This window comes from Cervus canadensis, chromosome X (genome assembly GCF_019320065.1).
Source record: "Cervus canadensis isolate Bull #8, Minnesota chromosome X, ASM1932006v1, whole genome shotgun sequence".
Classification (NCBI taxonomy): Eukaryota; Metazoa; Chordata; class Mammalia; order Artiodactyla; family Cervidae; genus Cervus; species Cervus canadensis.
Window position 1 is genome coordinate 143,445,654 of NC_057419.1, and position 26,857 is coordinate 143,472,510.

Here is a 26,857-nt window from a genome sequence, read left to right on the forward strand (position 1 = left end):
CTGTTGTCAGCATACAGCCACTTGATTCAGGTATAATGAATCTATGGGAGATCTATATCCTTTCCTAGATTTTTGGCCCTAGAAGTCAAGCAGATGGCTGAGTATCAGGTCCTTGTGGATTATGCATGTGAGATTCAGGTTTTGTGTGTACAATGAAACATTATTTCTGTGGATGCTTTCCTAGAGTTACACATTTCTGGGTTAGAGATATGGATTTCTGTGTTTATGTAGAAGGAAGGAAGAAAGGGTCCCTGGATGTTCACTGTGGGCATCCTGGAGGTTCAACAGAAGGGAGGCCTAAGGACCTCATCCTGGAGCTCAAGATCTAGGTACGGGCCCCCGCCCTTTCGAAGGAGGAGGTGCAGTTCAGCAAGGTGCTGGCGGCCTCCAACCTGGACCCCTCAGTCCTGACACTCATGTCCCATAAGCTGGAGGTAGGCCTTGAGGGCTGCAGTTGGGGCTCCATCCCTGTAGTGCAGACCTTCAGTCAGCCTCGGGGAGGGGCAGTGGTGGTTTCCTGGCTAGAGCACCCAGGCCTGTGTGTGCCGTGGTCTCCTGGCTCTAGTGTCTTCAAGGTCTCCCCAGCCCCTCCCTGGCCTTCCAGCCGTCCTAGCCTGAGCCCACTGCAGCTTGGCCTCTTAGCCAAGGCCACAGCCGCTGTCTGCCTGGACACTAAGATGACCTGGAAGAGGCCACAGCAGGAGAGGAAGGCCCACAGTGGCCTGTGTGGTGGGTGCTGGGAAGGCTTCCTTGGGAGGCACTTCTGGTCACAGGCTGAGCATCTGTTCCCTGGTGTGTCCGTGGTGGTGTGTGGCATTCCCCTGGGCTGGGGTGTCCCAGTCACTGGGCACTGCTGGGAAGGGACAGACGAGGCCTCAGTGCCCAGGAGCTGGAAGGCCGGACCACACTTGGCAGAGACCCTGCCTGGAGCCAGACCTCGTCTCTCTGCCCTCTGACCTGGGAGATGTCACAGAAAGAGTGGGTGATGTGGACAGGGGTCTCTGGTGTGGTCAGGCCTGGCTCTGGGGTCCTGGCCAGCTAGGTGACCTGAGGCAGCCAGCCCCAAGGCTAGGTCCCCTCGGGCTCTGGGGGTGGACACACACCAGTGTCTCCCTCCAAAGCCTTCATACGGCAGTCCCTCCTGTGTGGATGTCCCTGTGGTGGAGCCAGGCCACACCTTCCTCTTCTCATTCTGGAATAGAAGAACAGCACCATAAAGGATCTGCAGTACAAGCTGGCCCAGGTCTGAAAGGTGCTGGGAGACCCCACCCTTCCCTCACGCAGGAGCCCCCTGATCTTAAAGTCAGGGTGCTGACACAGTCTGAAGCCATCTATGCCTGCCCAGGGTCACTAGGCCTGCCTGTGGCTGGAGTCTCTGCTACCACTGCCCAGTGCACATCCTGCCTGGTGTCCTGGGCGACCCTTGTTCTGGCAGTGTGCTGCTAGCTTGTCCTCTGGGGCCATTGTCAGAGGTGTGGGGTCCTCTCTGGTCTCTCAGGTGAACATCCATGTCCTCCAAGCAGGGGCAGGTGGGGCTCTGGCCTTTCTCAACCACTCACAGAGACTTCCTGTGCAGTGCTCTGACCTTGGTACCATCTGTTCTGTACTGAGCATCCCCAGCTCCCCGGCCAAGCCCACAGCTCTGTCAGAGCTTGGCCTGTGGGGACATAGATACAGTGCAGCCTGCAGACAGCAGACACCGCACGAGTGTGACTCAGACAAGAGCCCTGGGTCTTGGAGCCCCAGGTTAAGGCAGTGCTCTCATGGGCCCTCACTCTGTGGTGACTAAATTTTCTGGGATTCCCTGCCCCATTGGCCACTCGCTGGTACTCTGAGAACCCCCATATGTCCTTGCACAGAATTAGAGCCATGAACTGGGTGCATGTGGCTCTCAGGGGATCTTACATAACCCACATCTGATTGTTGGGAGGGCTGAAACCAAGAGAAGGAGGAGGGCCAGGGTCCAGCCCCTGAGTTCTCCTGGAGCCTGGCCCTTGCTCTCCCTTTCCTCTCAGCTCCAAGCACTTTGTCTTGACTGTGTTGGGGACAAGGGGTCGCTCTGAGTTTTCTTCTTGAGTCAGGCCAGACTCTCAGCATGTAACATTCTCTGCTCTTGAAAGCCTTACTAGCACCTTGTGAAACACGCCCTTTGAAAGAGTTGGGGGACAGAGCTCCTGCATGCATGGGTCCTGCTAGCACTGTTACCCAGATCTCAGCTTTTCTCAGACAGGGACAGTGAGTCTGAGTGACAAATGCCGGAGGGGACCAGAAACTCTGAGTGCACCCCCTCTTCAGACTCCCCTGCCATAAATCAGGGACATTACCTGTGGTCCCACACATGAAGTGATTTGGTAGCCCCCTGTGAAGTTCTTAGACTTGGGCCAAACTTCTTCTGGGCAGTAGGGACACCACTGGCTACCATCCAGATGAGCTGGGTAGTCTGTCACCTACTCACCTGGACCCACACTCCTGAGGGTGGAGACTCAATGACTTTGATCCACTTGGCTTCAACGGGTGGCTCTTTCCACGGGGTCTTTCTTTGATGGATATTATCTTGAGGACGCCAATCACTGAGGTGTGTCCTGCTTAATTATCCCCTGGCATGCCATGTGCTCTAAAAAGCTGTACATGCCTGTTTGTACCACTAACCACTGGGCAAACTCTCTCCTTAAGGCTGGGATATTAAGAAGATGGGTGACTGCAGCCTTGTGGTCACTCTTACCTGTCACAGACCTCTCAGAGACCATTCACTGGGTGAATGCAGAATAATGGTCGCTTTGGTCTATCATAGACCTCTCAGAGGCCATCTGCTGTGGGAATGCAGCCTCGTGGTTACTCTGGTCTGTCAAAGACCTCTCAGAGGCAGTCTGCTGGGTGACTGTGGGCTCGTGGGCACTCTGGTCTGTCATAGACATCTTAGAGGCCATGTGCTGGGTGACTGCTGGGTGAAGGCTCATTTATTTGATTCGGTCTTAGTCCATTTAACATGCACTAGGAAGCCCTGGTTAAATATACATCTCCAGCCAGACTCCTCACACCCTCAGTCCCATATATCTTCAGCCAGCCCACTCTCCCCTCATGTCTGGTGATGAACTGACCTCTGAGGGGACTCCCCGCTGCTGTCTCTTCCCAAAAATGAACTGAATCATCATCTTAGCACAAAGAATATACTGCTTGCAGTTGAAAGCCACATGGTTGTTCTGTGCCACCCAGGAACACCCCTGGGGCCTGCACATGGACACGGGCACTGAGGCTTTGGTGTTCTCTCCAGCCTCCTTTCTCTCCCTCTGTATTCTTCCTATGACCACTGCCATGGCCTCTCTTCCCAGCCCTGGGGTTGCAGCACTGGCTGCTCCCCTGCATGAAGTCCTTTCCCAGAGGTGTTATCTCTGCAGAGATCCTGCTCCACCATTCTCCTCCACACCCCACCCTCTGCTCATGCTAATCTGAGGCACTTTTCCTGCACCAGTTTTGCTCAGAGCACCAGCTCCTGTCTGGTATGAACCCATGCTGCCCCAAGACAGTGGTTCTGTCCGTTTCAGTGCGTGAAGCCCTGTCTGGCACAGAGTATGAACTCACATGACAACAACTTGAAAAAGTAACTGAATACAAACTACTGTACACGTCACTTAGAAATGTGGAGGAAATGAGGAAGAAACAGGTAAAGGTGAGAGAGCTGGTAGGTGCTAGAAAACTTGCTTTTAGCTTCTAAGCCTTCCAGCAGAAGGTGATGTTACATATTTTTTGCATGAAATATTGAAAATTAGAACATTTTTAATATAAATATTTTTCATAACAGTCATATGAAATGAATCAAATCTGATGCATTCAATTGCGACTTCACTGACTTTAAACTGGTTTGTACTATGCTTCAGAATTGGACCAGGTAAGCTCCCCAGGATGGGGTGGGGTGCTGGAAGAGGGGTGGCCCTCACCTCTCCTGGCTGCGAGCATGCTCTTCCCCCTGCTTTCACGCTTGATGCCAAGTTCTTCGCCATATTCATCCCCGTACCAGACCAGCAGCTCACAGCCAGGCCTGACCACCTGGCAGGTTCTATAGAAGATCTGCCCGTGATACTGGAAGGCCACCAGGTTCTGCTCCTCATAGTGTCGGGCACAGTTCACATACCTGTGGTCGAGGCCAGGAAAGGGAAAGAAACCACAGGTGATGAGTCCCCTCCACTGCCAGACCATGCCCAGCTCCTTGCCTTCAGGCTCTGAGGCCACCATGGCTCCTACCGCCCCTCATGGGGACCATCTATTCACACCTTTGACCATGGCGTGTGAATTCTTATGTCCAGATCCTGTTTCTGGTCCTCTTCCTGGCTGGAATGCTTTTCTCTCCTTACCTAATTAGCCATTGTACAGAGCCCAGTTCCAGACTTGTGTCCACCTGGACTATCTGTAAGACTGGTGACCTCCAGCTCCTCTATACTCTGAATTAAGTTCTCTTTCATTCCACAGGACTTGGTGCTCTTAGGCTAGCATGCACCCCTCAGCACTCACCCCAACCTGCTTTTTCTCCCAAGGCTTTTCTCCAATCTCCCCATGTGTATCCAGGGTCCTATTCACTTGCCCACCCCCTCCCATGGAAACTTGGAGAGTGTTCTGACATAGCTTGAGACACACAACAGTAAAAGTTTATTCACTTTCTGCCTGCCCTGATGAAAGGAGAGGCCCTCAGAGAAGGAGCATGCTCACAGCCATCCTGCCCGACATTCCTTCCCAGGCCTCAGGGCCCACTTCTCACTGGAACCGAGCCTAGGGAGGTTGTTGCCCACATGGACTCAAAGTCTCCCATGTTAGGTTATCCTGGTGCTGTGCAGTTATTCAAAAATAGAAAAATTAAGGAAACTATCCCTAAAATCAACTGGTTCATGCCTGTCTTCAGTATTTTCTCCAAAAGGACATGGGTTGTGTGATCTGCTTCAATAATGAAGTTCACTGTCTAACCTGGGACATAAGATGCTAGGTAAGTGTCAACTAAGTGAGTTAAAGTGTCCCTGGTGAATCTAGACTCCACAAGTTGTTTTCAAGCACCTCAGTTTTGTTGAGCATATAGACTTATATTTTGAGGGCACATGCTATATTTTTCTTTCTTTCTTTCTAATGTATTTTGAAATGAAAGAGCATGATATGGAGGGAAAAGAGAAAAGAAGATGTGAAGGCTATTTGAGGAGATGGGTTCAGAAGGAAAAGAGTGTGGGCTTGAGGGAGGAGCAATGTCTAGAAACTGCAGACTCACTGCACTCACCTCATCCAATTGGCCAAAGACGTGTCCTTTCCATCCACATACTCGTAGTTGTTTCTTCCTTTGGTGATCTGAGTGTCAGAAAAGAGATACAAGCTTTCGTCTCTCATTCATTCATTCATTTATTTATTTATTTATTTATTTAGTAGAAGTAATAGAAGAACTATTTCCCTCTGCTGTCATTCTGTTCCTCAGGGATTCAGCTGCCAGTCATACCACATGGTAAGCTCCTTAATCATAATTTTAAGTCTGAGTCTATTGGCACATTGAAGGCAAGGGCTCCACAAGGGAAGAGTCACTTCTGTATGCCTGTACCACTGTCTCCCACTTCTCCTCTGATCTTTAGATAGAAATCCTGTGTTCATGTAGTCCAGTAGTCATGTATGGATGTGAGAGTTGGACTATACAGAAAGTTGAGTGCCGAAGAATTCATGCTTTTGAACTGTGGTGTTGGAGAAGACTCTTGAGAATCCACTGGACTGCAAGGAGATCCAACCAGTCCATCCTAAAGGAGATCAGTCCTGGGTGTTCATTGGAAAGACTGATGTTGAAGCTGAAACTCCAATATTTTGACCACCTGATGCGAAGAGCTGACTCTTTTAGAAAGACCCTGATGCTGGGAAAGATTGAGGGCAGGAGGAGAAGGGACAACAGAGGATGAGATTGTTGGATTGCATCACCGACTCAATGGACATGGGTTTGGGTAGACTCTGGCAGTTGGTGATGGACAGGGAGGCCTGGCGTGCTGTGGTTCATGGGGTCGCAGAGTCGGACATGACTAGCAACTGAACTGAACTGAATCTGTGTTCATGCCCAGTGCACACAGTACACAGGGCTGACTGTGTCACTGCTGACCATGTCATCACCATCCACGTCCTTGCATGTAGATATGAAGTACCCCCACCACACACAAGCAATTAGCGGCCAGAGGACAGGGAAAGAGGGTTATTTCTCACCATCCAGGAATATCCACTGTGGGCGGCCGCTTCATCATCTGTGATCTGGCCTTCATAGGGACCAAAGTGCAGGCCCAGAGGCAGATTGGATGCCTCATTCCATACTCCAAGCCCAGCCTCAGGGATGCCTGACAGTCTGATACTTAACCCAGGGGGCAAAGTAAGGGCTGAGCGATTGGCATGCCCCTTTTCCACTGCAGAATCTTTAACAAAAGTTGGGGGGCCGTGGGCAGCACAGCTGTCAATGAAGAAGTCCTCACATTCCTGACAATCTGGAGATAAGAGCAACAGGGATGAGGGGAGGTATAGTGATGTTGGTGGTCTTAAAGACCTTCAGAAAGAATGGGGGCACTCACGGAATTTGGCCTCGATCCTGTACCCCAAGTCATAGAAGAAGGGAATGATTGGGGAACCAAATGGTGAAGTAAGTTTATTGGATCAAGGCCTCATAACCCCTTCTACGTGAGTGGGCCAGCGGGGTCACTCACAGAGGTAGTCATCATCCTCAGGCTCGCTGACCTCTTGGTACACATGGTCCTTTCTTTCCCGTAAACTGTACCTCTTCACTCCAGTCTCCTTTTTTCTGAGTTCTAAGATGGAGAACAGAAGCTAAGCAAGGCTGGTGGGGTATGGAGAGTTAGTCATGGTTTTATCAGAAACTATGAGATCTCATACTTGTCCATTTATACACTTTGTCAAAACCTTTTTTTTCCATTTATTTTTCAAACTTTTACTTTTGTATTTTTTTGTTTGATGTTACATTATTTATTTATTGGCCACACTGCATGACTTGTGGGACCTTAGTTCCCTGACGAGGAATGGAACCCACACCTCCTGCAGTGGAAGCATGGAGTCTTAACCACTTAACCACCAGGAAATCCCTTCTCTATACTTTGTTTGTTCTGTCTTTAAATACTGGTTCAGGAGACTGAGGCTACACAGATGCCCAGTTCAGTGTTAGCTTCCTGTACTTCCTGTTAGTAGCTTTTAATTGCCAAACTTCTTACTTAGGAAATAGCTCACTGACACATCTACTCAGAAGATAAATGGTAAGGGCACATGACACATGAGGCATTGAGCAGAGGTCTGGGCATAAACACTAACAAAGCATGGTACCTATTATCACAGCTGGATTTATTGAACCACTTGTATGTGTCAGCAGTTTTGCATTTAATGTAATGCTTTCAAACACTGTATGAGTTATGTATCCTTATCTTCACTTTACAGATGGACAATCAGGACCTCAGAAAATGTATAACATTTTCCTCAGGCCCCACTGCTAACTTCATGTCTCAGATCAATCCACCTTAAACCCATGCCTACCCAAAGTCCACACCATACACCTAGGCTATACTTGTTACCTTTTCTACAGGGATTAGAGGAACTAATTAGAGCAACTCCCCAAATTTTCTCTTACCGACTTTTTGTCTGGAGTGCTGTCCAGGGGTCCTTGTTTCTTGGAGAGTGTACACTGGTTTCTGAGCCCACTTGGAGCCACTTTTCTTCAACAATTTTGCCGCTCCCGGCAATTTCTTCAAACTGGACACCTTACTTAATGGTCCCCGGGACATTCCCTTCCGTGTGAGAAAAAGACAACACGCATTTCTTTAGTTCTTTAGGACTGTACGAAGTGTTTTCACATGCATGACTTTAGTTAATACTTTGACAATTCTTGGAAATACCTGGTGGAGGGGAGGTCTGAACACTGGAGTGTAAAACAAGGACCTAAGTGGGTAATGAATCAAAACTAGAATTCATATCTTAAGGTTCTTCCCCTTCAACATTCTGTGTAAAAGTAAGAGCAAGGCAGGGAGCATAGCTGGAGGTCAGGGAAAGAAGAGGGTAAGGGCTCATAGAGAAATCCTGGGTTTTTTCTATTAATTAGTGGATCTTTGATGGTCAAAGAAGTATGAAAAATTACAGAGGGGACAAAACACATCTGGAAAGTAAGGTAACAAAGCAGTGAGATTGAGAAGAGAAAAGACAATCGGCAGAAGCACATTTAGACAATAAAGAAAATGAGCTGAATGTTGCAGGTTGCCATGTCTTAGAAACAATGTTTGAATTAAAATAGCTGGCCTCATCAATCCTGCTTGAAGAAGGCTGTACGACCAGCTGGTTCTCCTCAGTTTCCTGATCCATAAATAGGTATACATTCTAATTCTCAATGTTACAGTGGACATGAAATTTAATAACTTTCAACAAATCATTGTGTGTGCTATTTAATAGAATATGAATTTGAGCGTACACCCTTGCCATCAATATATCCCCTCAACTGCCTCTATAATTGAAGTCTAGCTCACAAATACTATCTTCAGCATTCCTTGACCTTCTTATTCCTAGATTAATGTTTAAATGTGGAGTCAGTCATTCACAAAACATTCACGGGGCCCTCAGGGGCTTTGAGCTGAGCCTCGACTTCTGAGAATTAATGGGTATGGGGTAGACTCTCAAAGCTCACAACACAGGGGCAAGCTAAACAAATGATTCCAAACGAGAGAGTTGCCCAATCAAAGCTCAGAGGAATGCCTTGTTACTTCCTCCTACAAGAATGAGTGTTTGAAATCATGTCCAGATGATGAGTTTCTACTCAAAATCAGGTAACCTATGTGAAGTCCCTCAGTTATTTTTTTATTTATTGTTTTTGAGTCATAAACCTGAGGTTTGTCATGGCTGCGAGTTGCTTCCTCTTATTGGAGTGGGAGGCTCTGAGATAGGGATCATGTCTGTCACCTTCTTCATCTTGGACCATCTACTCTACAAACTGTCCAACATGTCCTTCACCTTCTCCATCTTGGACCGCCCACTCTACAAACTGCCCAACATGTCCTAAGGCTTCCCTTAGTCAGATGTCTTAGCATATCCCTCACTCAGTTCAGTCGCTCAGTCGTGTCTGACTCTTTGCGATCCCATGAACCTCAGCACACCAGGCCTCCCTGTCCATCACCAACTGCCGGAGTCCACCCTCACTAGCACAGAACAAAAAAACTGAGGTTGAAAACATCTTTCAGATGAATTATATAAAGATGTATGAATAAACTTTATTAAGCTATGAAAGTTTTAACCAGATTATAAAGGTTTTAGAGAAGGTCCTTTGGACTAGATTGCACTACCAATGATACATAATCAAACATTTTTTTTTACCTCAGTTTCTTGATCTATAATGGTGATAGCTATGTACCTACTTATAGGTACTGTAGGATTGTTTTAAGGTTTCAGTAAGTTTATTCACATAAAATGCTTAAAGTCTGAAATATTGTGAAAATAATGTAACAAATAGAACAGCCTACTGTTGTTGCTATTCTTACTAACTATAAAGATGGTGATGATATCAGACATTGTGCTAAAGATTCAGGACAGGAAGGCAGTAGTCTCCAGGATCTCTGTTTTCTGCTATTCTCACCTGTGACTGGATCCATGAGAAGGATTTTTTTGTCAACAGTATTTGGGAAATACTCACTTTCTGGTGTTTACTGTGCCACACTCTGAAGGCCATCCTAGAAGATTTACCTAGAAAATGGTGAGAAACAGTGTTTTGGTTGGTAAATGTTTCCAACCTCTGGGCATTCTAATTAAGGACACAGAATTCTGAGCCAGAGAGTGACAAGGACAAGGATTTAGCAAAGGAGAAATGGAAACTGATTTCTGTATCATCAACTCCTATGCTTCCACTGGGAGCATTACAAAATTTTCTTAAAATTAAAAAAAAAGAAACTCCATTTGTGCTTCATCTGAGGTCCATAAAGTATCTAATAAATTTACTAGCCTTTCATGACAAATATATTCCACAAAGTAGAAATAGAAGGAAGTGACTGCAGTATAATAAAAGTCATATGAAACGTCAATCTCTAACATCACAGTAATCAGTGAAAATCTGAAAACTTCTAAGATTAAGGAAAAGAAGGCAAGGATGCCCATTCTCAACACTTCTATTCAACATAATATTTAAAGGAAACCAAGGACTTCCATTTGGAAAGAAAGAAGTAAAATTATGTCTGTTCACAGAGGACATGATTTTACGTGCAGAAAATCTTTAAGATTCCACAGGCAAAAAAAACCTGCACAGAAAGTTGCACAGTACAGAATCAATATTCAAATACCTTTCCATGCATGAACAACGAGTTCCAGAAAGGATAATAAGAAAACAATCCTATTTATTTTTTAAAGCTGTAGTCAAGAGCTAAGTTTGAATTTTTAAAAAATTATTTTTATATATTTATTTGTGCCAGGTCTTTGTTGTGGCATGTGGGATCTTGTTCCTTGACATGGAATTGACCCCAAGTTCTCCACATTGGGAGTGTGGAGTCTTAGCAAGTGGACCACCAGAGAAGTCCCAATACTCTTATTTATAATAGGATCAAAGAGAGTGCAATAATTGGGAGTAAACATAAGGAGATGAAAGACTTATACATTGAAAACTATAAAGTAGGGGGCGGTCCTAAGATGGCAGAGGAATAGGATGTGGAGACCACTTTCTCCACCACAAATTCATCGAAAGAACATTTGAACGCCAAGCAAATTCCACAGAACAACTTTTGATTGCTGGCAGAGGACATCAGGCACCCAGAAAGGCAGCCCATTGTCTTCGAAAGGAGATAGGACAAAATATAAAAGATAAAAAGAGAGACAAAAGAGATAGGGAAGGAGATCCATCCTGGGAAGGCAGTCTTAAAAAAGAGACAAGTTGGGGGGAGGAGCTAAGATGGCGGAGGAATAGGATGGGGAACCACTTTCTCCCCCACAAATTCATCAAAAGATCATTTGAACGCTGAGCAAACTCCACAAAACAATTTCTAATCACCAGCAAAGGGCATCAGGCACCCAGAAAAGCAGTCCATTGTCTTTAAAAGGAGGTAGGACAAAATATAAAAGATAAAAAGAGAGACAAAAACCACTACAATATTGTAAAGTAATTGGCCTCCAACTAATAAAAATAAATGAAAAAAATAAATAAATTTAAAAAAATTTTTAAAAGTTACTTGCAAAAAAAAAAAAAGATAAAAAGAGAGACAAAAGAGTTAGGGATGGAGATCTCTCCTGGGAAGGGAGTCTTAATAGAGGAAGTTTCCAAACACCAAGAAACCCTCTCACTGGCAGGTCTGGGGGAAGTTTTTGAATCTCAGAGGGCAACCTAACCAGGAGGAAAAATAAATAAAACCCACAGATTACATGCCTAAAAGCAACTCCCAGCAGAAAAGTACCCCAGGCGCTCACATCTACCACCAGCAAGTGGGGGCTGAACGGAGAGAAGGAGGCAGCATTGCTTAGGGTAAGAACCGGGCCTGAAAGCCCTGAGGGCAATCGGAGGGAGCTAACGTGAGATAGCAACTTAAACTGTGGGATAGCAAGAGAGAGAGAACTAACCTGCAAAAAGCCCTAAACTAAGGCACTACCCGCCAGTTCCCAGAACAAAGGACGGAGCAAATACCAGAGAAGAGCTAGACAGCTGAGGACCGGCCCATCCCCCGCCAGAGGCAGGAGGCAGTGGGGAGGGGAAAGGGGCAAACTTGGCCCCAGAGACGGCATCCCCTACCAAACTGCAAACAGGCCTCCAGTCTCTAACCAAAGACTTCCTGAGATTCTGGATGGTTGACATCTGCCAGGAGGGTCACAGTCAGAGATCAGCTCCCCAGAAGAGACACAACATGCACCGGACCAGCGCACCGGAAACTGAGGCTGGGACCACGGAAGGGATAAGGCGCACTGCACCTGGAGAGAGGGTGTTCATCAAGCTGCTGGTTGCCTGAGCTGCTCTGGCTGGGGAAGGCACAAAACACAGACCCAACGGAGCCTGTGCCTTTGTGGAATACCTGAAAACCTGAACCTGAGCGTCTTAGACTTGGGAAGTGCACACAACTCAGGGCCCGCTCATGTGGAGCAGCCTGGAGCCTGAGCAGTGTAGACAGGAAAAGCACACATGCTGTGAGTAGGGGCAAACCCAGTGTGGCCGAAACACTGCGAGTGCTCCCCACACACGCCAGAGATATTTGTCTGCAGTGCCCCTCCCTCCCCACAGCACGACTGAACAAGCAAAACTAAACAAGAGACCACCTCCGCCCCCTTGTATCAGGGCGGAAATTAGACACTGTAGAGACCTGCAAACAGAAGCCAAATAAACAAAAGGAATCGCTTTAGAAGTGACAGGTGCAACAGATTAAAATCCCTGTAGTTAACAACGACTGCACTGGAAGGAGCCTATAGATATTGAGAAGTATAAGCTAGAAAAAGGAACTATCTGAAACTGAACCGAACACACACTGCCCACAACAGCTCCAGAGAAATTCCTAGATATTTTTACTATTATTATTTTTTTAATAAAAAAATTTTTCTCTTTTCTTTTTTTAAAGTCTTCTATTATTCCTCTATTACTCCTTAATTTTCATTTTATAACCCACTATAACCTTGCAAAAAAAAGGACCCTATTTTTAAATCGAACTTCATACGTTTTTCTTAAATTTTTTTTAATATTGTATTTTTAAGAGTCTAACCTCTACTCTAGAATTTTAATCTTTGTTTTTCAGTATTTGATATCAATTTTGGACATTTAAGAATCCAAACTTCAGTACCCATTTGTACTCAGGAGTGTGATTACTGGTTTGACTACTCACTCCCCCTTTTGACTCTCTTTTCCTCCCCCACATTACCTCTATTTCCTGCCTCCCCCTTTTCTTCTCTATCCAATTCTGTGAATCTCTTTGGGTGTTCTGGGCTGTGGAGAACTCTTAAGGAACAGAGTACTGCCTAGATCTGTCTCTCTCCTCTTGAATCCCCCTTATTCTCCTCCTGCTCACCTCTATCTCCTTCCTCCCTCTCCTCTTCTTCAGGTAACTCTGTGAACCTCTCTCAGTGTCCCTCACTGTGGAGAATCTTTTCACCATTAACCGAGAAGTTTTATTATCAATATTGTATGGATGGAGAAGTCTTGAGGCTACTGGAAGAATAAGACTGAAATCCAGAGACAAGAGGCTTAAGCCTAAAACCTAAGAACACCAGAGAACTCCTGACTACAGGGAACATTAATTAATAAGAGATCATCCAAAAACATCCATACCTACACTGAAACCAACCACCACCCAAGAGTCAATAAGTTCCAGAGTAAGATATACCAAACAAATTCTCCAGCAATGCAGGAACATAGCCCTGAGCGTCAATATACAGGATGACCGAAGTCACACCAAACCCATAGACCCATCTCAAAACTCACAACTGGACACTCCATTGCACTCCAGAGAGAAGAAATCCAGCTCCACCCACCAGAACACTGACGCAAGTTTCCCTAACCAGGAAACCTCAACAAGCCAATCGTCCAACCCCACCCCCTGGGAGAAACCTCCACAATAAAAAGGAACCACAGACTACCAGAATAGAGAAAGGCCACCCCAAACAGAGCAATCTAAATAAGATGAAAAGGCAGAGAAATACCCAGCAGGTAAAGGTAAAATGCCCACAAAGCCAAACAAAAGAGGAGGAGATAGGGAATCTACCTGAAAAAGAATTTGGAATAATGATAATAAAAATGATCCAAAATCTTGAAAACAAAATAAAGTTATAGATAAATAACCTGGAGAGAAGGATTGAGAAGATGCAAGAAATGTTTAACAAGGACCTAGAAGAAATAAAAAAGAGTCAATTAAAAATGAATAATGCAATAAATGAGATCAAAAACACTCTGGAGGGAACCAACAGTAGAATAATGGAGGCAGAAAATAGGATAAATGAGGGAGAAGATAAAATGGAAATAAATGAAGCAGAGAGGAAAAAAGAAAAAAGAATCAAAAGAAATGAGGACAACCTCAGGGACCTCTGGGAAAACAAGAAATGCCCAACATTTGAATCATAGGAGTCCCAGAAGAAGAAGACAAAAAGAAAGGCCATGAGAAAATACTCGAGAAGATAATAGCTGAAAACTTCAGCTAAAAACTCCCTAAATGGGGAAAGAAATAGTCACACAAGTTCAAGAAACCCAGAGAGTCCCAAACAGGATAAACCCAAGGCAAAACTCCCCAAGACACATATTAATCAAATTAACAAAGATCAAACACAAAGAACAAATATTAAAAGAAACAAGGGAAAAACAACAAATAACACACAAGGGGATTCCCATAAGGACAACAGCTGATCTTTCAATAGAAACTCTTCAGGCCAGAAGCAAATGGCAGGACATACTTAAAGTAATGAAAGAGAATAACGTACAACCCAGATTACTGTACCCAGCAAGGATCTCATTCAGATATGAAGGAGAATTCAAAAGCTTTACAGACAAGCAAAAGCTGAGAGAATTCAGCACCACCAAACCAGCTTTTCTACAAATGCTAAAGGATCTTCCCGAGACAAGAAACACACAAAGGTTGTATGAACGCGAACCCACAACAACAAAGCAAATGGCAATGGGACCATTCTTATCAATAATTACCTTAAATGTAAATGGGGTGAATGCCCCAACCAAAAGACAAAGACTGGCTGAATGGATACAAAAGCAAGACCCCTATATATGCTGTCTACAAGAGACCCACCTCAAAACAAGGGACACATACATGCCAAAAGTGAACGGCTGGAAAAAAATATTTCAGGCAAACGGAGACCAAAAGAAAGCAGGAGTTGCAATACTCATATCAGATAAAATAGACTTTAAAATACAGGCTGTGAAAAGAGACAAAGAGGACACTATATAATGATCAAAGGAACAATCCAAGAAGATATAACAATTATAAATATATATGCACCCAACATAAGAGCACTGCAATATGTAAGGCAAATGCAAACAAGTATGAAAGGGGAAATTAACAATAACACAATAATAGTGGGAGACTTTAATACCCCACTCACACCTATGGATATATCAACTAAACAGAAAATTAACAAGGAAACACAAACTTTAAATGACACAATGGACCAGCTAGACCTAATTGATATCTATACGACATTTCACCCAAAGCAATCAATTTCACCTTTTTCTCAAGTGCACACGGAACCTTCTCCAGAGTAGATCACATCTAAATGTAAGACCAGAAACTATAAAACTCCTAGAGGAAAACATAGACAAAACACTCTCCGACATAAATCACAGCAGGATCCTCTATGACCTACCTCCCAGAATATTGGAAATAAAAGCAAAAATAAACAAATGGGACCTAATTAAAATTAAAAACTTCTGCACAACAAAAGAAACTATAAGCAAAGTGAAAAGACAGCCGTCAGAATGGGAGAAAATAATAGCAAATGAAGCAATGGACAAATAATTAATCTCAAAAATATACAAGCAACTCCTGCAGCTCAATTCCAGAAAAATAATCAACCCAATCAAAAAATGGGCCAAAGAACTAAACAGACATTTCTCCAAAGAAAACATATAGATGGCTAACAAACACATGAAAAGATGCTCAACATCACTCATTAACAGAGAAATGCAAATCAAAACCACAATGAGGTGCCATTTCACGCCAGTCAGAATGGCTGCTATCCAAAAGTCTACAAGCAATAAATGCTGGAGAAGGTATGGAGAAAAGGGAACCCTCTTACACTGTTGGTGGGTATGCAAACTAGTACAGCCACTATGGAAGACTGTGTAGAGATTCCTTAAAAAAACTGAAAATAGAAATGCCATATGACCCAGCAATCCCACTGCTGGGCATACACACTGAGGAAACCAGAACTGAAAGAGACACGTGTACCCCAATGTTCATTGCAGCACTGTTTATAATAGCCAGGACATGGGGGCAACCTAGATGCCCATCAGCAGACGAATGGATAAGAAAGGTGTGGTACATATACACAATGGAATATTACTCAGCCATTAAAAAGAATACATTTGAATCAGTACTAATGAGGTGGGTGAAACTGGAGCCTATTATACTGCGTGAAGTAAGCCAGAAAGAAAAACACCAATACAGTATACTAATGCATATATATGGAATTTAGAAAGATGGTAACAATAACCTTGTATGTGAGACAGCAAGAGAGACACATATGTATTGGACAGTCTTTTGGACTCTGTGGGAGAGGGCAAGGGCAGGATGATATGGGAGAATGGCATTGAAACATGTAAATTATCATATGTGAAATGAATCACCATTCCAGGTTCAATGCATGATTCAGGATGCTTGGGGCTGGTGCACTGGGATGATCCAGAGGGATGGGATGGGGAGGGAGTTGGTAGGGGGGTTCAGGATGGGGAACACATGTACACCCATGGCGGATTCAAGTCAATGTATGGCAAAACCAATACAATGTTGTAAAGTAAAATAAATAAATAATTTAAATTAAAAAAAAAAACAACACAAAATAGAAAACTACAAAGTATTGCCAAAAGGAATCTGATAGAAGTAAATAGAAAGGCATCTCACATTTATGGATTTGGAGACTTAATACTATTTAGCTGCTCATACTACCCAAAGAAATTTAAAGATTCAATGCAATTCCTATTAAAATCCCGATGGAACTTTTTTTTAGATATAGAAAGTCCATTCTACAGTTAATACAGAATCTCAGAGGACCCCAAATAGGCAAAACAATCTTAGAAAGAACAGAAAAGCTGGAGGCCTTTGATTTCAGAACATATTACCAAGGTACAGTAAACCAAAAGTGTAGTTTTGGCATAAAATGCATGCTTAGTTGCTCAGTCGTGTTGACTCTGTGACCTTTTGGACTGGAGCCCACCAGGCTCCTCTGTCCAGGGGATTTCTCAGGCAAGAATACTGCAGGAGGTTGCCATTTCCTTCTCCAGGGGATCTTCTTAACTCATGGATTGAACCCGGATCTCCTGTGTCTCCTGCACTGAAGGTACATTCTTCACCTGCTGAGCCACTAAGGAAGCCCACTAGCATAAAGACAGATGTACCAATCAATGGAACACAACAGACAGCTAGAAATAAACTATTGGATACATGGTCTAAGGATCTTTATGGAGGGTGTCAAGACAACAGGGAAAGCTTAATCCCTGTAATGAATGGCACTGGGGAAACAAAATATCTATATGCAAAACAATTAAGATCTTACATCATGAAGAAAAATCAACTCAGAATGGATTAAAGACCTAAATGTAAGACTTGATAAGAAAATGAGTGTGAAGCTTCATAACATTGAATCAGCAATGATTTCTTAGATATGATACCAAGTGCACAAGTATTAGTAACAAGGTAAAAATATACAAATGAGATTATGTTAATCTTAAAACCTCTGTGCAGCAAAGGACACAAAGTGAAATGGACGAATAGAGTGAAACAAAGGAACAGAGTGAAAGACAACCTACAGGATGGTAGAAAATATTTGTAAAATATGTATCTGATAAGGGGTTAATAAGCATACACCAATATGAAGGCTACCTGTAAGCCAGGAGTAGAACCTGATTGACCACGATGGCACCCTGTTATCAAACTTACATGCTCCAGCACTGGAAGAAAACAAATTTCTGTGGTTTAAGCCATGCAGTCTGTTTCATTATGGCAGCCTGAGCTGACGAACATGGTGGAAGAAGGACCTGAATAGACATTTCTCCAAAGAACATCCACAAATGGCCAATAAACATACCAAAAGATGCTCAATATTACTAATCAATAGGGAAATACAAATTAAAACCACAATGGAAATTATCTCATACCTTCTGTAATGGCCAATATAAATAAAAAGACAATAGCAAGTTTGCTAAGTATATGAAGAAATTGGAACCCTTATACACTATTGTTGGAAATGTAAAATTTTGCAACCTTTACAGAAAACAGTATGGAGTTTCCTCAGAAAATTAGAACTGCTGTATGATCTAGCAATCCAACTACAGAGTATATTTCCATAAAAATTTGAAAGCAAGATCTTGAATAAATTGTGTGCACATCTATGGTCATTGCAGCATTATTCCCAGTTGGCAAGATGTGGAAGCAATCTAAATGTTAATTGGTGGATAAACAGATAAAGATTATATATATCATATATATTATATACACATGCACACAATGGAAAGTTTTGAAGCCTTAAAAAAGTATTTTGTTATATGCAACCTCAGGGATGAGCCTTGATGATATTATGCTAAGTGAAATGAACCAATCAAAAAAAAAAAGACAAATATTGCATGATTCCACTTCTGTGAGGTACCTAAATTAATCAAATCCATGGAAACAGAAAATATAATTGTGGTTGCCAAGGACTATGAGGAGGAAGAATTGGAGAATTGTTGCTCAGTGTGTGTAAGGCTTCAGTCCTGCAAGATGAAAAAGTTCTACAGATTTGCTGTAGAGCAAGGTGTACATAGTTAGCAATAGTGTACCATACACTCAGAAATTAAGAAGATAAATAAAGATGTGTAGATGTATGGTGGGAAAAGGCAATGGCGCCCCACTCCAGTACTCTTGTCTAGAAAATCCCATGGAAGGAGGAGCATGATAGGCTGCAGTCCATATGGTCTCTAAGATTCAGACATTACTGAGCAAATTCACTTTCATTTTTCACTTTCATGCATTTGAGAAGGAAATGGCAACCCACTCCAGTGTTCTTGCCTGGTGAATCCCAGGGGTGGGGGAGCCTGGTGGGCTTCTGTCTATGGGGCCACACATAGTCAGACATGACTGAAGCAACTTAGCAGCAGTAGAGGTATGGTGAACCTTGGGGTATGTATTCCCTATGAAAAATCTCTCTCCATGTCAAAACCTTTGGTTTTCATGTCTCTTACACTACTTTTCATAACCTAAGGGAACAGATGGACTTCCCTGGTGGCACAGAATCTGCCTGCTGATGCAGAGGACACAGGTTCAGTCGCTGGTCCAGAAAGATTCCACTTTCTGTTGGGCAACTAAGCCTGTGTGTCACAAACTACTGATTCTGCATGTGCTCTGAAATGAGAAGCCAGTCACTGCAACCAGAGAAAGCCCCTGCGCAGCAGCGAAGACCCAGTACATCCAAAATTAAATAAATAATTTTTAAAAATCTGGGAGCAGAAATCCATCGATGGAGAATCCTAGAACTATCTAAATTGTTTTCTTCAATCTAAGCAGAATATCTCTTCTAAGCTCTCTGAGCAGCAGAAGAGGAAGTGAGCTGCTCACTTCTATATTACAATGAGTGTACTTCATTTTCATTTACCTGAGGTTGTCTGATCAGTGAAATGTGGGAAAGATCAGGGAGAATAAATAGTTCTCTCAAACCCTTTCCCAGAATCAAAACAAATAATAGTTTCACCTTAGGGTAAGAAGATCACGTGGTGTTATTTTTTATACACACATAAATAATGTATCTTGACATAATATATTAATGATTTCCTCTTCTAAGAGATTTACTCCAATAACCGAACTATTATGAGATTAGTATTAGAAATCTCTTTGGTGAATTTATAGCCTAAGCTATCTTTAATTGCCTTTCATTAAGAATGTTTAGCAATGGGTTTTGTCATACATTGACATGAATCAGCCATGGAGTTACATGTAAAACCCACTGCAATGTTGCGAAGTAATTAGCCTCCAACTAATAAAAATAATTGAAAAAAAAAATAAAATGAAAAAAAGAATGTTTAGCAAAAATAATTCTTTTTAAAAAGAATCATAAATTTTAAACAAAAAACTTTTGAGAATTACACTGGAAAGCCTATACATTCATCTTCATTCAGGCTTATGTCAATATTCAGCCACAACCACTTCAGAATGCTGAAAATTATTTCTTTGCTAATGGCTGAGATGCAGTTAATACCTTAGCCCAGGCTGGTTTCAGGAAGACACAACTACATCCTCCTGGCCCCTCACCTTGCTGCCTTGGTGTCCATTCTTCATCAGAATCGTCAGTGTCATCTACCTTGGGTTTGATGACCTGCCTGCGGTGACGCATGAGAGCTGGTCGAGTGGCTCTGAAACCTGGAAAGAAGCAAAATATACGTTCTAAGAAGGAGGCACAAAGCACAGAAGCAATGGGAAGTGTCACAAGGTCAGGGAAATCAGTAGGATGGGCTGGGAGAATGTAGGACAAGGCAGGAGGTGAGCTCTGCTCTGCCACTTTGGCCCACTTTGGTACAAAACTGTAAACATTTCCTCCAGGTTAGTCTCCACACAAAAGGGAACTGTGAGCAGATGAAACCACCTAAGAGCGGGCCAAGTGAACACTGAGGGTGAAGACCTGTTTCATGTTTCCCAGGCTCACAAGCACCCAGCACTTCCTGTTACCTATAGCAATCAGCACTTCGTAATTCCTTTTCACATTCCTATATCAGATTTTTCCCCATTCTGCCATCTCTGCCCATTCTTCCTTGGAGAAGTATATGGAAATGTCTGAAAGCATCTTTGGCTTAAGGAAAATAATAGATTTAATCAGGGACTTACTAATATAAGTCAGATCTTAGAGCTGACTTCTCCTCCAACTTTTGTGCAAGGGGTAGCCTGAAGCTACTGGATGTTCTCTGTGAGACAGGGATAAAGACTTTCCTTCCCGCCTGTGTCCTACTTAACTGAACAAACACTGAGCATTTTTCCTAATTCTTGCTGGACACAGAGCAGCTGATGATGCTAGTGTCCTGTTTAGTCCCTCTCCACACCACCATCTCAGACAGGACCAGGCATTTCCATCCTGTGTCCGTTCACAGAGAATTTCACTCAGCTGCCCAGGCAAGCAGTCTGTTGTCCTTTAGGGACGAGTGCCGTGTCCTTCCTTATAGAGCTGGATTAGAGCCTAGCTTTGCCACCTCTGCCTTTCACCGTGGGCTTCCACTCTGTTCTCCCAGCATCTCCCTCAGTGCTCTCCTCTGGAGACCTGTTTTGGCTCATGGCCATTAGGAATGCCTCAATGCCAAGGTGCCTGTGGAAGGAGAAGATGCTGGGATAGCCCAGACCACTATCCAAAGCCTGGTCTTTCTTCCTTGGGTGGAGTGTCCAGGGCAGGAAGGTGTGGGAAAAGTTGGAATGAAGGTGTTGGGGTGGACAGATCCTGACCAGCTATGACAGGCCACCCTAATGTGAACTAGATTTTGTTTCTTGGTTGCCCTACAATTCAGCGCCTCTGAGGAAAGGCACTTGGAGGGATGTGTCTGTGGGTGACAGAGGGAGTCTTGAGGAGACCAGGAAGCCCCTAACTGTTGGCCTAGGGTCAGGCTGAAATCAGGGCTCTGTTCCAGTGCAGGAGAGGGAATATTTCTCCAAGAAGTGTTTTGAGGATTTCCGCCTGGGGATTCGGAAAAATCTGGGCCAACATGAGTTCTACGTTTAAGGGACAATTCGTTCAGCTCGAGGAGATCTGGGACACAGGGGCTGAAGGAACTGGGATCCTCAGACAGAGGGGACTGGGGATCTTTCAGCTGATGTAGAATGTGCAGGGTGAGAGAACTTGGGATCTTTGTGGCTGAGGAAATCAGAGGTTTCTTATTAAGGGGCTTTAGGTCTCTGACAAGCAGGACAGTGAGGGTCTTGAGGACAAAGAGTTTTAAGGGCTCCCAGGCTGAGGTATTCAGGGTCTGCGAGGTTAAGGAAATTTGGTCTCTCTGCAGGTGCTATTTTGAGGATGCTGCAGGCTGAGGGGAACTGGGGTTACTCTAGGTATTTGAGAGTTGCAGCACTAGGGGATTCAGTGTTTCTGCCAGTGAAGGGACTTGTAGTCCCTGAAGCTGACGAGCTGCAAGCTCTCTTCCGGTTAGGACCTAGGTTCCCCAAAGCTGATGGGATTTGGGGCCTCTCACCCTGGAATTAGAAGACGTCACTCTGAGGATTTAAGAGGGTTGTGCACGGTGCGTTCCAGTCAGTCTCTCTGCTGTCCTGCAGTGCTTCCGACTCCCGCTCAGCAACTAGTCCTCCCGCGCTGAGGCAGAGCGTATGGGGCTCAGCCGTCTTGTAAGGTGCCAGGCACAAGCGACCAATCAGTGTTGCGAGCGAGGCAGTCTGGCCAATAGGCAACGGGAGGGTGTGGAGAGCGAAGTGGACCCCACCCAAAAGCTGAGGAATGGCTGCTCTTGGGGCGTGTCTATTAAGAAGCATCCAGTGCGCAGGCGCATCTTGGCCGATTTCTTTCTTTGTTTTCAGGCATGGCCTCTTAGGACTGGATCCTCAAGTGGGTGGCTTGTCCTCAGGCTGGATGTTTCCTTCTAGTGCCCTCAACTGGAATCTCGGCTCCACCAGACTGTAGTCATCCTCCCGGATTTTCTCCTAGGTCCACTTGTGCCATACCTGGTCAAATCTAGTTTGGGGAAGAATTCTATGTGGTGCTGCTGCTGCTGCTAAGTCACTTCAGTCGTGTCTGACCCTGTGCGACCCCATAGATGGCAGCCCATCAAGCTCCCCCGTCCCTGGAATTCTCCAGGCAAGAACACTGGAGTGGGTCGCCATGTCCTTCTCCAATGCAGGAAAATGAAAAGTGAGAGTGAAGTCGCTCAGTCGTGTCTGACTTTTCGCAACCCTATGGATGGCAGCCTACCAGGCTCCTCCGTCCATGGGATTTCCCAGACAAGAGTAATGGAGTGGGGTGCCATTGACTTCTCCTCTTTGTGGTGAGTACTGCATTATTCAGGGGAAAACTGTGTAATTAACTAAATTCTGATGAGACACAAGATAAACAACATATGGGCAAAGATTTAAATGCAACACATGGAATAAGTATGTTAGAAAAAACTTGGAGGATTTTTAATCTCAAAGTAGAAGTGGCACTGATGAGTAGTCTGTATGTTTAATGTAGGTATCAAAAGCCTTCAGAAATAAGGTATAAATAAAAACGCAAACCCTTGCAAGTGTTTTCTGAAAAATGAGGCATTGAAGTGGAGGACAATGGATCCACAGAGATGAATTTGCTTGACACCTACTGGTTTCTCAAGATAAAATAGGGACACTGTTTCTGGCCCTTAGCTATATTGCTCACAGAAAAATAAGGTGATTTCCATGTATTAGAAGCAAGAGGACTGACTGTAGAATTAGTATCAAGTGGTGGTTGGGAGTCTGGATGGAGAAATGTTACCAGAAAAGTGAGTTTACCTCTTGGTGGTGGTCAGCCAGAAGATACAATCCAGCCAAAGCTCATGGGAAGAAAAAGGGTATTACTTGCAGGACCATGGAGAACACCATGCAGCTTTCCAGAGCAGTGTCTCTCTAAACTGCAAAGGTGGGGAAGCTTTAATCTATGGGAACAGGCATGTTCAGGCTTCCGTGGTAGCTCAGACAGTAAACAATCCACCCACAGCAGAAGACCCGGGTTCAATGCCTAGGTGGGGAAGATCCCCAGAGAAGGGCATGACAGTGCACTCCAGTATTCTTGCCTGGAGAATTCCATGGACAGAGGGGCCTGGTGGTCCATGGCGTTGCAAAGAGTCAGACACGAGTGAGTGACTAACACTTTACCTTTATAGGCATGTTCATTAAGGATCTTGGGCTGTGGGAGACTCCAAGCTTCAGTTGATTGAAGTCTTGAGAGTCAGAATTAGTCACCATCAGCATCCCTTACATTCCAGCTGGTCTGGTATCTATATGTATATATATTCTTCTTCGTATTCTTTCCCCTTATCAGTTCAGTTCAGTTGCTCAGTCGTGTGCGGCTTTTTGTGATCCCAAGGATTGCAGTACGCCAGGCTTCCATCACTAACTGCCAGAACTTGCTCAACTCATGTCCATAGAGACGGTGATGCAATCCAACCATCTCATATTTTGTCATCCCCTTCTCCTCCCACCTTCAGTCTTTCCCAGCATTGGGGTCTTTGCCAGTGATTCAGTTCTTTGCATCAGCTGGCCAAAGTATTGGAGCTTCAGCTTCAGCATCAGTCCTTCCAATGAATCTTCAGGACTGATTTCCTTTAAGATGGACTGGTTGGATCTACTTGCAGTCCAAGGGACTCTCAAGAGTCTTCTCCAACACCACAGATTGAAGGCATCAATTCTTCGGCACTCAGCTTTCTTTGTAGTCCAGCTCTCACTTCCATACGTGACTACTGGAAAAACCACAGCTTTAACTAGATGGAACTTTGTTGGCAAGGTAATGTCTCTGCTTTTTAATATGCTGTCTAGGTTGGTTAGAGCTTTTCTTCCAAGGAGCGAGCGTTTTTGAATTTCATGGCTGCAGTCACCATTTCCAGGGAATTTTGGAGCCCAAGAAAATAAAGTCTCTCACTGTTTCCATTGTTTCCCCATCTATTTGCCATGAAGTGATGGAAACGAATGCCACAATCTTTGTTTTCTGAATGTTGAGTTGTAACTCAGCTTTTTAACTCTCCTCTTTCACTTTAATCAAGAGGCTCTTTCGTTCTGCTTCACTTTCTGTCATAAGGGTGGTGTCATCTGCATATCAGAGGTTATTGATATTTCTCCTGGTAATCTTGATTCCAGCTATTCTTCATCCAGTCTGGCATTTTGCATGATGTACTCTGCACATAAGTAAACATGGTGACAATATACAGCCTTGACATATGCTTTTCTTAATTTAGAACCAGTCTGTCGTTCCATTTCTGGTTCTACCTGTTGTTTCTTGACCTTCATACAGATTTTTCAGGAGACAGGTAAGGTGGTCTGGTATTCCCATATTTTGGGAATTTTCCAACAGTTTGTTGTAATCCACACAGTCAAAGGCTTTGGCATAGTCAATAAATAAGGTGTAAATGTTTTTCTGGACTCTCTTACTTTTTCTATGATCCAGTGGATGTTGGCAATTTGATCTAAGGTCCTCTCCCTTTTCTAAATCCAGCTTGAACATCTGGAAGTTCTTGGTTCACATATGTTGAAACCTCACATGGAGAATTTTGAGCATTACTTTGCTAACATGTTAGATGAGTGCAATTGTGCAATAGTTTGAACATTCTTTGGCAGTTCCTTTCTTTGGGAATGTAATGAAAAGTGACCTTTTCCAGTCCTGTGGCCACTGCCAAGGTTTCCAAATTTGCTGGCATACTGAGTGCAGCACTTTAACAGCATTATTTTTAGGACTTGAAATAGCTCAGTTGGAATTCCATCACCTCCACTAGCTTTGTTTGTAGTGATGCTTCCTAAGGACCATTTCACATCGCATTCCCAAATGTCTGGCTCTAGGAGTCTAATAACACCATCGTGGTTATCTGGGTCATTAAGATCTCTTTTGTATAGTTCTTCTGTGTATTTTTGCCACCTCTTCTTAATATCTACTGCTTCAGAAATGGCCCATAGAATTTCTTTACTGTGCCCATCTTCGCATGATATGTTCCCTTGGTATCTCTAATTTTCTTAAACAGATCTCTAGTCTTTCCCATTCTGTTGTTTTCTGCTATCTTTTTACATTGTTCAACTAAAAGGTTTTACTTATATCTCCTTGCTATTGTTTGGAACTCTGCATTCACATGGGTATATCTTTCCTTTTCTCCTTTGCCTTTATCTTCTCTTCTTTTCTCAGCTATTTGTGAGGCCTCCTCAGAAAATACTTTTGTCTTTGTGCATTTCATTTTGGTGGATGGTTTTGACCATGGCCTCCTGTACAATGTTAGGAACCTCTGTCCACAGTTCTTCAGGCACTCTGTTTACCAGATCTAATCCCTTGAATCTATTTGTCCCTTCCACTGTATAATCATAAGGGATTTGATTTAGTTCATACCTGAATGGCCTAGGGTTTTTCCTTACTTTCTTCAATTGAAGTCTGAATTTTGCAATAAAGGTGTCATGATATGAGCCACAGTGAGCTCGTGGTCTTGGTTTTGCTCATGGACTCCATAGACCTTCTCCTTCTTTGGCTGCAAAGAACATAATCAATCTGATTTGGGTATTGACCATCTTGTGATGTCCACATGTAGAGTCTTGGGTCGTTGGAAGATGGTGTTTGCTATGACCAGTGTGTTTTATTTGCACAACTCTGTTAACCTTTGCCCTGCTTAATTTTGTACTCCAAAGCCAAACGTGCCTGTTACTCCAGGTATCTCTTGACTTCCTACTTAAAAAAATAATTTATCTATTTTAATTGGAGGATGATGACTTTACAATATTGTGGTCGTTTTTGCCATACACTGACATGAATCAGCCATGGTTGTACATTTGTCCACCGGTCCCAAACCACCCTCCCACTTCCCTCCCCATCCCATCCCTCTGGATTGTCCCAGCACATGAGCTTTGAGTACCCTGTTTCATGCATCAAACTTGAACTGGTCATCTATTTCACATATGGTAATATACATGTTTCAGTGCTATTCTGTCAATTCATCATACCCTCCCCTGCTCCCACAGAGTCCAAAAGTCTGTTCTTTACATCTGTGTCACTTTTGCTTTTGTGTTTAGGGTTGGTGTTCAGTTCATTTCAGTTCAGTCACTCCGTCATGTCCAACTTTTTGCAACCCGATGAACCGCAGCACACCAGGCCTCCCTGTCCATCACCAACTCCCAGAGTTTACTCAAACTCATGTCCATTGAGTCATTGATACCATCCAGCCATCTCATCCTCTGTCGTCCCCTTCTCCTCCTGCCCCCAATCCCTCCCAGCATCAGGGTCTTCTCCAGTGAGTCAGCTCTTCACATGAGGTGGCCAAAGTACTGGAGTTTCAGCTTCAGTATCAGTCCTTCCAATGAACACCCAGGACTGATCTCCTTTAGGATGGCCTGGTTGGATCTCCTTGCAGTCCAAGGGACTCTCAAAAGTCTTCTCCAACACCACAGTGTTGGAGCATCAATTTTTCGGTGCTCAGCTTTCTTCACAGTCCAACTCTCACATCCATACAGTACCACTGGAAAAACCATAGCCTTAACTAGACAGAACTTTGTTGGCA

General features: G+C 43.9%; 1 protein-coding gene across 1 annotated transcript; it reads right to left on the bottom strand.

The window, feature by feature from the left end:
- Nucleotides 1-1,058: 1,058 nt before the first annotated feature.
- LOC122435314 (probable histone-lysine N-methyltransferase PRDM7) lies at nucleotides 1,059-20,939 on the bottom strand. Its single transcript, XM_043459400.1, is given in 10 exon segments — nucleotides 1,059-1,192; nucleotides 3,936-4,129; nucleotides 5,255-5,322; nucleotides 6,208-6,479; nucleotides 6,696-6,797; nucleotides 7,625-7,781; nucleotides 9,668-9,717; nucleotides 19,929-20,036; nucleotides 20,343-20,447; nucleotides 20,858-20,939. Coding segments are annotated over 10 exon segments (1,143 nt in total). The 3' UTR covers nucleotides 1,059-1,187.
- Nucleotides 20,940-26,857: the final 5,918 nt, after the last annotated feature.